General features: G+C 44.8%; 1 protein-coding gene across 1 annotated transcript in view; it reads right to left on the bottom strand.

Moving 5' to 3' along the window:
• Positions 1-12,950, bottom strand: part of CCDC149 (coiled-coil domain containing 149) — a 66,604-nt gene that overhangs the window by 18,783 nt on the left and 34,871 nt on the right. Inside the window, exons 6-9 of the mRNA XM_025051830.1 lie at positions 12,227-12,413; positions 11,423-11,495; positions 9,922-10,006; positions 7,647-7,791 (exon numbers count right to left, since the gene is read on the bottom strand). Coding sequence (XP_024907598.1) covers positions 7,647-7,791; positions 9,922-10,006; positions 11,423-11,495; positions 12,227-12,413 — 490 coding nt within the window. The remainder of the gene's footprint in view (positions 1-7,646; positions 7,792-9,921; positions 10,007-11,422; positions 11,496-12,226; positions 12,414-12,950) is intronic.

Below are 12,950 nucleotides of genomic sequence, written 5' to 3'. Positions count from 1 at the left end.
GCAGGAAAAATCAGAACACTGAATTGTTCTCCTGGCTCTTTTTATATTCCAGAGATATCTGCACACACCCACATATATGCAGAGACATGAATATGTATATATCTGCACATATATATATATATGGCTTTGAATTCATCCGAATTTTACCTGAATTGACTTGCAGCATCTTAATTAATATTCCCTCTGAGTGCACAAGAAACTCTTTGACATTATTGTATGTGGATTTCTTCTTCTAGGTACTTAAAGCTTTTCTTTGCTTCTTTTCCTTAAGTCTTAAATTCTGCATAGTCTTTATCAATTACTTTCAATTTTCACTCCATTTGTTGGGTCCGTTCTGCTTTCATGTCTCTGACCCTTCAATAAACACCATTCTTCGTAATCTCGCTTTCAATATTTTGCTCAGACCTTCGGATCCAAGCTCCCTTTTCACCAGCTGATGGGGTTGAGATGCAATCACAGCTGTGTTCACGTTGACGCCTGTTTTTCTGTTTTTTTGGTTTTTTTTTTTTTAACAAGATCAAGATCATCTGTACGTGGCTGCCTCTCGGAAACAAAAGATAAGGCTTAACTCTTCCGTGGACGCTGAAGGATGGCGTCAGCGCAACATTAGAAGGCGTGGCGTAGAGACATTTGGTTGTATTTTTTCTGATGTTTCCTGATAACACAGCCAGGTCTCCCAGAAATGGAGCGACCTGAATTTGCTGGTGTCCCCAACAATCTACTTTCAGAGGCCCTGCCTAAGTTTGTCAGTGGTGACTGCTTTCTTCTTTGGCCTGACACAGGCATCTGATGCAGGGCTGCAGGCAGTAAAATGGACCCAGAAGGAGTCGTGGTCATAGTGATAGTATCAGTAACAATAGTGACTACACTACCGTTAACACGAACAGCAAAACCAATCTTGCCCGAGTCCTGGAGATGAGTCAGAATCCATGTTGAACACCTAGAGGACTTGCAGTATCTCATTAGGCCTGACAAAAACCCTGCAGTGTATGTTATATTATTATCCTCCTTTTGAACATGTGGACCCTAAGGAACAGAGAGGTTAGGCAACTTGCCCAAGGACACATAGTCCGTCTCAAAGCTCTGTCTCTTCCCAACGCCCAGGGCTCTCGCCCGCCATACTCTATACCTCCCACCAGGAAACAGAAGCATGGCAGTTAGTCAACTTGACCAAAACCACATGTGGGGCTCGGCTGGTGATGAGTCTGGATTTGAACCTAAGCCTCGGTTTGCCTCCAAAGTGCATACTCTTAACCCATACCCAGTAGTGGCACTGTCAAATGAGCTTTCTCATGCAAGGAGCGAATTCTCGTTAAAAACTGTGCATATTGAAATATAGATGTAGCCACAGTTGACTTGCAAAATGTAACCCAAGAAGTTTCAGATGACAAAGAGGCTTCACACTAAAAGAACACAGAAGGCGGTCCACCGAACGCAATGTGATGCAGCCCAGCAAGAGAGGAGGGCTGCGTGAGTCTTAATAGCTGGCAGTTCCCACAGGTAGTAGTAGTAGTAGTAGGAACAGGATCCATTCAATTTAGTTTGACTAATTCAACAGAATTATGGAGGCTGTAAGGGATGATGAAGAGAAGCAGACCCTGCACCTCTATTTGAGGGACCAAAAATCTGATGGGAGATGGACAGACAGATCCACACCCACAGACACACACACGCAGAGTGCCGGTGGAAGGCTTTCACGACAGGTGACATTCACCAATCACTTGTTTTGTATCGGACGTTACATAGTTACTCCCTCGCTTAGTCTCTTGCCACAACCAATGAGGCAGCTCTTATTATCCTCATTCTGTAGATGAGGGAACTGAGACCAGAGAGGTCAACTAACTAGCCCAGGGCGACACACGTAGTAAGTGGAGGGGCCAGAATCAAAACCCGGGCCTGGAAATACAGAAATACCTCAGTAGAACTATAGAGCAGAAGCGAAGATTAAATGAAAGATGAATCCAGAGAGGCTCATAATGATCTTGTTGCCATATTGAGAACGTCGAGACTTATACACTGGCAATGGGGAGATACTGACGTATGTTAAGCAGAGACGCGGCATAAGTGAAGTTTAGAGAAAGTATTCTTGATGGAGAGTTGAGAAGGCACTGGAAGGAATATGAGTAGCAGTGGAAAGACCAGGAAGAAGGGCATCAGCGTCCTGGCTGATGACGACGGTGGCCCAAACCAAGACAGCGGAGAAGTGGAGAAGCCAAAGGAACGGAGCCACAGTGAGGAGGGGGGTGAGCGGTCTGAGGTGTCTAAAGGGTGTCCGTCTGGACACACGGGAGAAGAGAAAGAGCTGGGAGTGCAAAGATGAGCGTGCCGGTTGGGGGCGCGAATCTACTTGCCGACAGAGCAGGAGGAGTCAGAAGAACTGGGAGCTAGAGAGCCTCCTGTGATCGGCAGAAAGCTGTGAGGAGCACAGCGGAGACGAAGGACGGGGGGAGGCAGGGCGGTGCGGGCCTCGGAAGCCGAGGGGGGAGAGGGTTCCAGGAGGGACGAGGCAGTCAGTGTTATCTTCTTCCAGAAGCGGTCGCACTTCTAGATGAAAGTTTGGAGGAGGCTTCTTAGAAGACACGCCTGACTCTTGAGAGGGAGGTTTCCAGACGGCGGAGGCGGTGAAATCCAGAATCCAAGTGACACGGTAGAGACAAGGAGAGACTACGAGAAAGTCTAGGCAGCGAATACAGATGGCTCTTCAAGTAGCTGAGCAGGGACTAGGAGGAGACAGGGCAGTAGCTTGAGGCATACACAGGCTCGAGAGAGGATTTTTTTTGTAGGACAGGGGAGATTTTAAATAAAAATAACAATTTTTATTTAGCTCCAGTTTGTTTTAAGATAGGGGAGAGTTCAGCACATGTCCACCTAGTAGTCTAGGAAGATCCTGAAGACGTCAGGCCCCTAGATGGACTTGCGGTAGCAGTTTCTGGTAACATCACGTTAGGGGATCTGCAAAGACGGAACTGACTCAGGAACTGGCCACCGCTGTGACTGTCCTTGCTTCTTGGACAACACAGGGAGCAGGACATCCTGAGTGAGGGTCCCTATGACAGCCAGGGCCTGACGAGGACGCAGGAGGCTGTGGCTCTGCAAAGACCTGGAGATGACCCCGCCCCCACTTCCACCCCAGTGGCCTTCTTTTGAATCTGCTCTGATCCCTGACAGCTCCTGCTGCTCCTAAGATCTTGAACTTCCAAGCTATTTACCATTGGACAGGGAAGGGGAAGAGGAGTGAACAGTGTCAGGCGTAGCAGGAAGGGCAGCGGAAGGCCAGTATGCCCTCGTAAATTCACCATCGCTGCCACCGCCCCATCACTGGCAAAGTGACGGTTTGTAGGGAGAGACTGGAGAACTAAATGTGGTATTCAGTGAAACAGTACTTTAACATCTGCCTCTTCTATTAATGCTTTGCCATCTGTTTATAAGACGAGTGAACCTCATCTCTTCTTTAGCAATAATCAGACAACTGCCAACTCTTTGGAAAAAGTACCTCAAGCAAAATGCCTATTAATTGAACATCCTCTCAAAATGTAAAGTCCTAGGTTTCTTCATCAGTTCTTCAAGATGGCTCCCACTGAACCCTCTCGAGGGGTGGGCAGTGGAAAACACTTACAGAACAGAATGCCTTTATTCCTACTTATCGTGCTCCACCAAAACAAAGCTATTTTATTATTTTAGTTACGAAAGGCTAAATCATGGGGGATAACAGCAAGCAGACAAAATTCACATTCTATTTTTAGCCCCCATTCTATTTGTTGTATAATTAGTTTCTTTACACGCTCCCAAATAAAACATTTATTGAAAGTATGAAACCTAAGACCCTCTGAGCATTAAAAATGGCACATGAGGTATGTTATGTGTGGATATGAGGCAATCTTCAAGATCTATTGTTACTGAGAAGGTACAGAACAGTGGGAAAAAAACTTTTTTCAGTATTCTAGCTACTATTTGTAAAAAAAAAAACAACCAAAAAACAAAAAACAGAATACCTATATCTATTTAAGTACATACGAGTATTCATGTGGGCCTATGTGTATTATGCATTTGCTTATAACATGCAGCCTTGGGGAGGGTCCACAGGAAATAAGGCACAGGGCTTTCTTCCAGGAAGGGGACTTGGGTGACTGAGAAATAGCAGCAATTTGGAGACACAGTAAGACCTAACTTAATATCCTCAATAAAATCTTTGACTTTAAGTGAAACAACGTATAATGACACCAATTTTACCACAGGCTAATTGATATACAGAAGAGTTAAGTTGTTATGCAACTCATCAACATTATAATGAAACGCGGTTGAACGAAATGATGTTACTCAAGGATTTACTGTGTATTGTTGTTTAACCTTTTAAAATTTGAATTACGAGATGGTTCAAAATTATTACATAATAGTTAAAATGAAAAGGTGCGTTAAAGCAAAAATAAACCTGGCAAGACGAAAATGTTGGTCTTTCTTAAAAGAGAGGAGAGCCCATGGCAGTTAGGAGCACGTATGGTTGCAGTGAGAAATGTTAGGGGTGCATTAGGAAATCAGCCTGTCAGAGAGGCAGAACTTTCAGGAGAATAGCAATGTGGGTCCATGTTTGGCAGACAGTGGGGACTCAGCTCAGCTTTTGACATGATCAGAACCTTGGCAGGCAAGTGGGTGTGGGAGGCAGTCGGGGAGGCAGGGCTGGGGTCTGAGGCTGGAGGGTTGATGGTAGTTTTCCCAAGGAGGAGGTGATGGTCTGGTGGGGAGAAAGCAGAGCAGGCAGGTAGGAGATGTTCACTGAAGGTCCACGGTTAACGCTCGGGAAATATATGCTGGATAAATGAATGCACAAAAATCGTAAAGCTTAACGACCATTTAGATGTGTGTGTTAACAGAAAAGGAACAGTTAGGAGATGACTCAATCATCAATTCATCAAATAGTCGTGAGCACCCACTGTGGGCCCAGCATTATCCCACATACTGGGAGAGAACAGTGACCGAGATGGACAAACATTCTGGCTTTGGGACAGCTTAAACCCGAGCGATGCGGAAGTTTGTCAAACCGGGGTGTTAGGATGGTAGGCAGAGCCCATTAAATATTCTTCAAATCATGCTTTAAGTGGCTGCGTAATATTCTATCTTTTAGATTTACTATAATTTTAATCATTCTCCAATTAAAAAACACTCGGGTTGTTTCCATTTTTCTTATAAATGAACCCACAATGACCCACCGCATGTGTAAATCGGAGGGCATCGTTCTGATTTTTCCATTAGGATAAATTCCTAGAAGCAGATCACCTGGGTTACAGGGCAGGAGCATTTTAAAATGTCTTAAAACGTACTAAAGGATGGATGGCTCGGACTCTAGATTTATTGAATTTGAGTTTCTAACAGATTATCAGGGGAGACAGTTGACCTAGAGGTTAGAAATGTGCGTCTTGCTCTTGATGGGGTGGTGGACACAAGAGCTCTGAGAAGAGTCTGCAGAGAACTAGAGGCAAAGCAGTGGGGGAATAAGGTCTCCAGATAAGTGAAAAAGAATGAAAGATGGCGATGAAAAGTGGAGGGGGAGGCCTCGGGTGGCAGAGCGGGAAGAGGAGGACGGGGGAGAAGGACTGAGACACCAGAGAAAGTGGGAGGAATTCAAGAAGATGGGTCACGAGATAGAGATGTGGGTGCAGAGAACTTACAGAAGAAGGAGACTCGGAAAGTGGTGTTCGGAGGTCGTGATGACCCGCAGTGGACAATGCCAGAAGGGGTGTTGGGAGAAATGCAAGCCGAGGTGATCTTTCTTTCCTGTGCATGGAATCGCCGGGGCTTGCTAAAATCCAGAGCTCCTCCGTCCCATCCCCATCGCCCCTGCTGAATTCGCATTTCTCAACAAGCATAAGTGCCCCCCACTAGACAGTTGGAGGGGGCAGCTGTTGGCGAAGTAGAGACGGCCTCCTTGTTCACAAAGCTTCGAGGTGAGTGGAACGCATGGGCAGCTGCAGAGTTGAGGAAAGGCTTTGGGGGTTCGGCAAGAGCTATGAGGTTCCTGGGTGACGAGGAAGAAGCCAGAGGAGGGGCAGAGTTTGAGGAGACTGAAAGAGGAGGTCACAGGGGAGCCAGGCCCCAGAAGAGGGGAGCTGGCGTGGGCCGACAGGACTGGTGGCCAGCGTGGCCCCAGGGACAGGGGTGGGTGAGAGGGTGGGAGGCATCGGTTTCGGGGGGGCGGGGGAGGAGGGCAGCAAGTCTTGGGACTCATGATGAGAAGCCTGTGTTTTCTCAGTCAGAGGGGCCGAGGTCCCCCAGTGAGAATAGATTAGCATTTAGAAGACCCGACAAGGTTTGGAAGAACCTTGAGGGGGCCTTTACAGGGTGAGGGGACCCTGAAGCTGTAGGGGTTCTGCCTGGACAAAGCAGACCTGTATCTCTTCTGGGGAGGTTTCCCACCCCTTCTCCCTCCCCTGAGAGGCATCTGCATTTCAGCCTCTGGCTGTTTCATTCCTTGGTTAAGATTTCTTTTCAAGGAATTTTCGAAACTTCCTCTGTCAATAAATTACCCCTGTCATTCCTGTGAGATTGCCCAGACTCCCTCCGCTGCTCCCTGCCTTCTTTTATGTATGTCTTCATCTCCTGCGCGATCTCCCTTCCACTCTTGCCTTCTCCTTTTTCTGTGTTGCTCTCAATCATATTCCAGTTGCCTCACCAGGCCCCCAACTCCCCAGTCCGTCCCCTTTTTGCTGGAAGCCCAGCCTCCTCTGTGCCTGCTCGCTTCCTCCACACTTTCATTTTGGTTCTGGGTGTAGGTCTTTTAAGGACCTGCAGAATTTTCAGGATCCAGTGCAAAATGAAAATGTGGGGCCCCCTTGCTAAAAACCGATTAAGAATTTCAAGATGGCGAAAGGAGCATTAGATCCAGTGCAGGGCCCATCGGACCATGGGGTCTTGAGCAACTGCACGGGTCACTCACCCACGAAGTCCGCCCTGATTGCCGTGTTTAATAAACTGCTTCAGTTTATTGTTTATTCACTTTCTCTGAACACTTTAATTTTGCTTCTATCATCTCTAATGGCTACTTTAACTTGCATGATTTTGCGCAGTGTAGTCAATATGTGTTTATAATACCTAAATAAGACACTGTGTTTTAATTATTGTTCCTTTCGCCATCTTTTTTGCTGATTCTGAAGAGTGACACGAGACCCCCTTGGAGACCCAGCTGCCTCTGAGTTGATGCTTGGCTGTTCCTGCCTTTCAGAGCCCTCAAAGTCATGCTGTTGGTTAAAATGGCGCTCAGGAGGTGCTTCCCTTATGGAGATCTGGAGGAGAGGTAGGCTAAGTTACCCAGGCAAGTATAGTATAGAAACCACCCACGTAATGTGCATTACTCACTGAGCAGCTCAGAGCTCACATTCAATAAGCAGTGACCACTATTATTTGCTTGCTGGATCTTAGCTGATAGCCAAGGCGCTATCAAAACGCAGTTCTAGTTTAATAAATTTCCTTCCAGATTTGAGAGCTCTCACCCAACCAGTTTTCATCATCTCACATCTTTCTCAGTTCTAGTTTAATAAATTTCCTTCCAGATTTGAGGGCTCTCACCCTCTTCCCTTAAGGCCTGTAGTCCCACCCAGTTTCCATCATCCCACATCTTTCCTGCCCGCCCTCCACCCAAGGGTCCGGTCACCTACTTGTTGGTCTGCCTCTGGTGCTGGATGACCATGTTTTTCTCGTGGATTGTCTCCAGCAGGGCCGTTGCCAGAGACTTCAGATCGGAAATGGACTGCGGAGTGGCTGGGAGACTGCATCCGTGATCCTCAGATAACAGGTCCTGAACTAGTGGGATATAAAAGGTATGGCTCAGTCTCCAGTTCATCTGGAATGCAACCAGTGGCAGTTCTCGGATGTGATAGGTACCCAGCTTTGAAATGTTACCACGTTGTATTGAAGAGTCCACGTCCAGTGTCAAAAGTAAAAAAATAAAATTCAGTGTGTGGATTAAACAGAAAAGAGGACGTCATCATGGACTTTTATCAACATTTTTTTAAAGGATAATAATCTGTTGCATTTATCCAGTATTTTATACTTTCAAAACACTTTCGTACTAAGTCATTTGAGACTTAAAATGAAAAAGAACAAAAAATCTACCTGGGAAGTAGTATTTATTCTCATTTTATAGACAGGAAAGCAAGGTGCGGATAGATTAAAAACACTGGCTAAATGTCCTGTCACCACACTAATGACGATGACTCATGTCCCGGACACCTTACGTTATATCAGAGATTCCCAGGGTGTGGTACCCGCAGTGGGAAGCAAGATAATTGAGGAGATTATTCAAACTGCAAAATATACTTTGCATGTGCACATTCTTAGAATGGGTAGATGAACCAAGAGATAAGACAAAAAGACAATGACCACTTACTCCTACTAGGCAGAAAAAAAAAGAAACAGCATAAATCACTGTATATTTTTGAGCACCATTTCCTACATGACTAGATGCAGATATACAAAGTCAAACATTTTTCTTCAAAAATGGGAAAAAACCCCTCTGCTTTTTGACTTGATGGCTTCACCATGAATATTTCCTATAACATAAAATTGAATGGCTGCTTACTAGTTCATGTAGAGATATATAATAATTACTTCTGGACATTCATATTGTTTCCAATTTTTTTTTATTATAATTAATATAGGAAGAACTTTCTCGAAGCAAAATGTTTGTACATCCGTGTAATTATTTCTTGCTGGCTCAAAAAGGATCAGTTTAAGGCATTTCATAAGAGGCTGCCCAATGATTCTCTAGAAAGGTCGTGCCAGACTGCGTGCCCTGCCACGGTGTTGGGTGTGGCTGGCATTCCCCATGGCAGTGACAAGGCTGGGTCTCAGCACTCAAAGGTTCTATGCTAGCGACGGTATCCAAAGCTAACCTTCGATGTGCTGCTTCTCATTTCTGTAGAGGACTGTAGTTTTCTTTTTAAAAACAAATTCTACCCTGAATGTGCCCGATCTCATCAGATCTCGGAAGCTAAGCAGGGTCAGGTCTGGTTTATACCTGGATGGGAGACCACCTAGGAAGATCAGGTGCTATAGGCATTTAAAATAAATAAATAAATTAATTAATTAATTAAATTAGATTAAATTAAAATAAAAACAAATTCTAGTGGAATGAAAAAAACAAAAAGAAGCTGCTCGTTAAAGTGCCTTGGTTATCAGGAAGGCTGGAGATTCAGCATTTTTTTTTAAGCCACTCTAGCTCTGATGAAGACTGCCATCTGATGATTGTTGCTGGTCTGTCCTGCCAACAACCCCAAAAGTGGGCCAGTCGAGCATGTTTGACTTGAGGCTTATGTTTAGAACTGAATTCCCAAATATTAAGTGTCAGGAGCAAGCTCTCTGCTATTTCTTCCCCTAGACTGTTTCTGGAAGATCATTATTTTTCATCAGAATCGACAAAGAGGAGGAACAAAATTGCAATCAATAAAAGCTTCTCTAAAAAAGGCACATGTTCCATCATAAAATGATTTCGGCAGCTATGAGACTTTTCTACGCTGATCATAGAGGTCAGGAAAAACAGAAATTTGATGAGGTTGAAACACGTACTCGGAGATGACCAGGAGAAGGGAAACCATTCTTGAAAGAAGAACACAGTTCTGGGGAGGAAGGGATGCTCAGGAAAAGCTCTAAGGCAGCAGTTCTCAAAGCGGAGTCTCCAAACCGGCATCAGTATCACCTGGGGACTTTTTGGAACTACTATCCTCCAAGCCCACTCTACCTACCAGATTAGGAACTCTGGGCTGGGGGTGGGGCCTAGTAATCTGTGTTTTAACAAATCTTCCGGGGAATTCTGATGCAGGCGGAAGTTTCCAAGGATCATCTCAGTTCTCAGTCCACAAAACAAGATGTGGGCTGACAGCTCTAGCATCGTTCTGTGATGGTAAGTGGCCCCTCCAGGAGAATGAACTCTACCTTGCTTTGCAGAGAGGACTCCAGTCAGGGCAGTGCTGCTGGATTTACCCTGGCCTTTTGAGTTTTTCCGTCTCTCAAGAGCATTCTAAAGCAACATTGGGAGAAAAATAAAGACCTCTGTCAGAAAAGCCAATCATGGAAAGATACCTAGTTATGGTTAGATGTGTCCTCCCACCCAGCATACAAGAACTCTTTGCAAATTCTGAATGCTAGCCTATCTTTAAAAATTCTAGGTCCCTGCTGAAGAGTTAGGATTTGTATGGACTTGGTAAAGGGTTTTGTTTTTTTTTAAGTAAGGGCCTGGCAGAATGACAGCAATTATAGTCTCCCTTATATATAAAAGGAAGTCAATGCACATTTCTTAAATAATCAAATCTGAAGCAAAAACTCAGTCTAACGTGTAAAGTCACTAGTTATGAAATCCCTTCCAATAGACGTGAGATGGAAAATGGATTTACTCTCATGCACCAGTGCCAGGAGAATGTTCACTAACTATTTGGAAGGATTCTCTGGCTGGACTGGAAAAAGAGTCACCATCAACAGAGATATCTGCCATGGACACCAGATAGGGAAATGCATATGTGCCATCCGACTGTCATTCCTAGAAGAGACTCTTACATTAAAAATCGATGTATACTATATACCCAGTGCTTGGCAAATAGAAGAACTGAATAAATGTTGTTAAAGGAAAGCATAAGCACATATTTCAAAATTATGTATTAATTATACACCTTTAAAAGCTGTATTTCTCTTTGGCTGCATGTGTATATATCGACTGGTGTAAACTAAAGCATGGCCCTCATACTACAGAAAGGAGGAACAGCATGGAAACTTCTGAGAAAAAAAAAGCCAATGTCAAAAGCCAGGAAAAAGAGAAGGCTCTCCAAGCATCTAGACTGCTGTAAAACTTCACCCTCAGGAAGAGAAATCAATCTATTTTCAAAGCAGAGAAACCCAGGAGATTTTTCTAATTATAACACTTACAAGTAACATCTGCAGAAACAGATATTATCAGACTAATGGTGCTGGAATGAGACTAAATAACAGTGGGGAGAATTTAAACATTGTGTCCTGTCAGTGTGACGTGAACAGTATCGTTTAAGTTGTGATTTCCCAATCTTTGTTTCTTCATCGCTCGGAAACCATTTTCTTCTGGATGATTATGAGACAAATAGCATCTGATGACAGAACGCTTTATAGAAGAGCTGGATAAGAAGCCTAATTTCACATGGACTGAGGCTACAAAGCGGCCACATCCAGATTCTGGGTGTCTCTGTGTGCCCCGTCCTGATAACAGCAACAGGAGAACCTCTTGCAAACGCTGTTTTGTTGTGTTTGTTGTTTGGGGTTTGATTCTTACCGGTTACCCTCAGTTATTGGCCTCTCTCTGGGAGGGCAGGCAAGCACTAAAATATCTTTGGCACATAAAAGAGAATTAAAATAGAATGACATTTAGATGCACATTAGTGAATCATCGCCATCCCCGTCAGGATTCTGCTACCTTGTACTTGGCAATGTTGGATTTCAAGAGGTTGACCTCTTCATGAAGTTGTTTTAATCTCTCTTGAAGGTACCTGGAAAAAGAAATGGATACAATTCGAAAGTGTTTGGGAGCAAAATGAAAAAAAAAAAAAAAAACATACACTCAAATTGGAAAAGAGAAAAAAGGAAGACCTCATGCCGGAGGAGTCATTTTTGACATGTGATGCTTCTCACCACTGAAGGGAGGCTGAGAAAAGTGCATCTTTGTGACCTCTGCTGAAATGGGTGCGATCAAGGTCAAATATGCCCAGATCACAGAAACCCCACTTCAGAAGAGCCCTGCACACAGATTCCCTCAGGGACATCAACACAGTGTTCACGTAATTGTCATTAAGACGATTCTACTGGGAAGGAAGGTGGGAAGAGGCGACACCAGACATAACATTAAGTTAGACACATACGCACACTGAAATTTGCCTCGGGGAAAAAAGAAACAGCTAAGGGAATTTCTCAATTTATTTTCTTATTCTTTTCTCTCTCCTTGACAGCAATAACAAGCAGCTTTCACTGGTTCCCTACCCTTCTCGCTTAACTAGGGAGAGAGAAAGAGGTATGCATATAGGCATGTAGGTGTGTGGTGCTTCTTTTCTGACTTTTACAACGAATATGTGACATTGATATTGTTTCAGGGGGTTGTGACTTTCCCTTCATCGTAAGGCAATTCTTATCAAAGGTAAATAGGGCTGCAAATAACTGCCAGCCTGCAGGTCCATGGAGAGAGAGCCAGCACCGCGACCACGCACAGGCTGGGCCAGCCACTCGCCTGTTCTCCATACACAAGGCATCCACATCGATGATGCGGTTCTCATGCCCGCCCAGAATGTGGTTTAGCTCCTGGTTGAGCCTCTCCACTTTGTCCTGGGGAAGACCTTCTTTCACATCCTGAAGCTCGTCCACCGAGGCCTGCAGGTCGTGCTCCAGAGACTCGATCTGAAACCAAGGGAAGCGCCCTCACTCCAGATGTTCGGCTTAAGATGCTGGCTTCACGGCCAGAGACGGAGCCTTCCGCTAGGTTGACCGATTTTCAGAGAGCTAATTAATACCACCCGCATGCTATACACCCGAAGCCCCACACACTGGAATATGATAAAAGCTAAGGGGACGGGGACGACTTCCTGCCAGACACTGTATCTGAGACGGGATGGGTGCAGCAGCCTGGAAAGACAGAACCGATCCCTTATCAAGGGCAGTATGCCCCAGAGCCAGAGGCTAGAGAAGGGCAAATCCAGACACTGGGAACAGCAACCAGTGTCTTACAACTACATGCTTTTTCAAACCACTTTAGACCCAGAAATCTTGTTCTGCTCTTCAGAACCAATTAGCAAGAGAAGGAAAGCAAAGTCTAGGTTATCTTAGCCGTTCCCTAAGTAGGGCTCTCAACCCGCTGAGATATTGCCTAAAATGCATCACTCAGCATTTCAGCGGATACTTGCAAATTAAGGCCAGTTTGTCACGTTTTGTTCTCTCCTTGTCTATCGGTGTGGGGG

Source organism: Pteropus alecto, unplaced genomic scaffold (genome assembly GCF_000325575.1).
Source record: "Pteropus alecto unplaced genomic scaffold, ASM32557v1 scaffold5, whole genome shotgun sequence".
Taxonomy (NCBI): domain Eukaryota; kingdom Metazoa; phylum Chordata; class Mammalia; order Chiroptera; family Pteropodidae; genus Pteropus; species Pteropus alecto.
The sequence above is the reverse complement of the archived record's forward strand: the minus strand, read 5'-3'. Positions and strand labels throughout refer to the sequence as shown.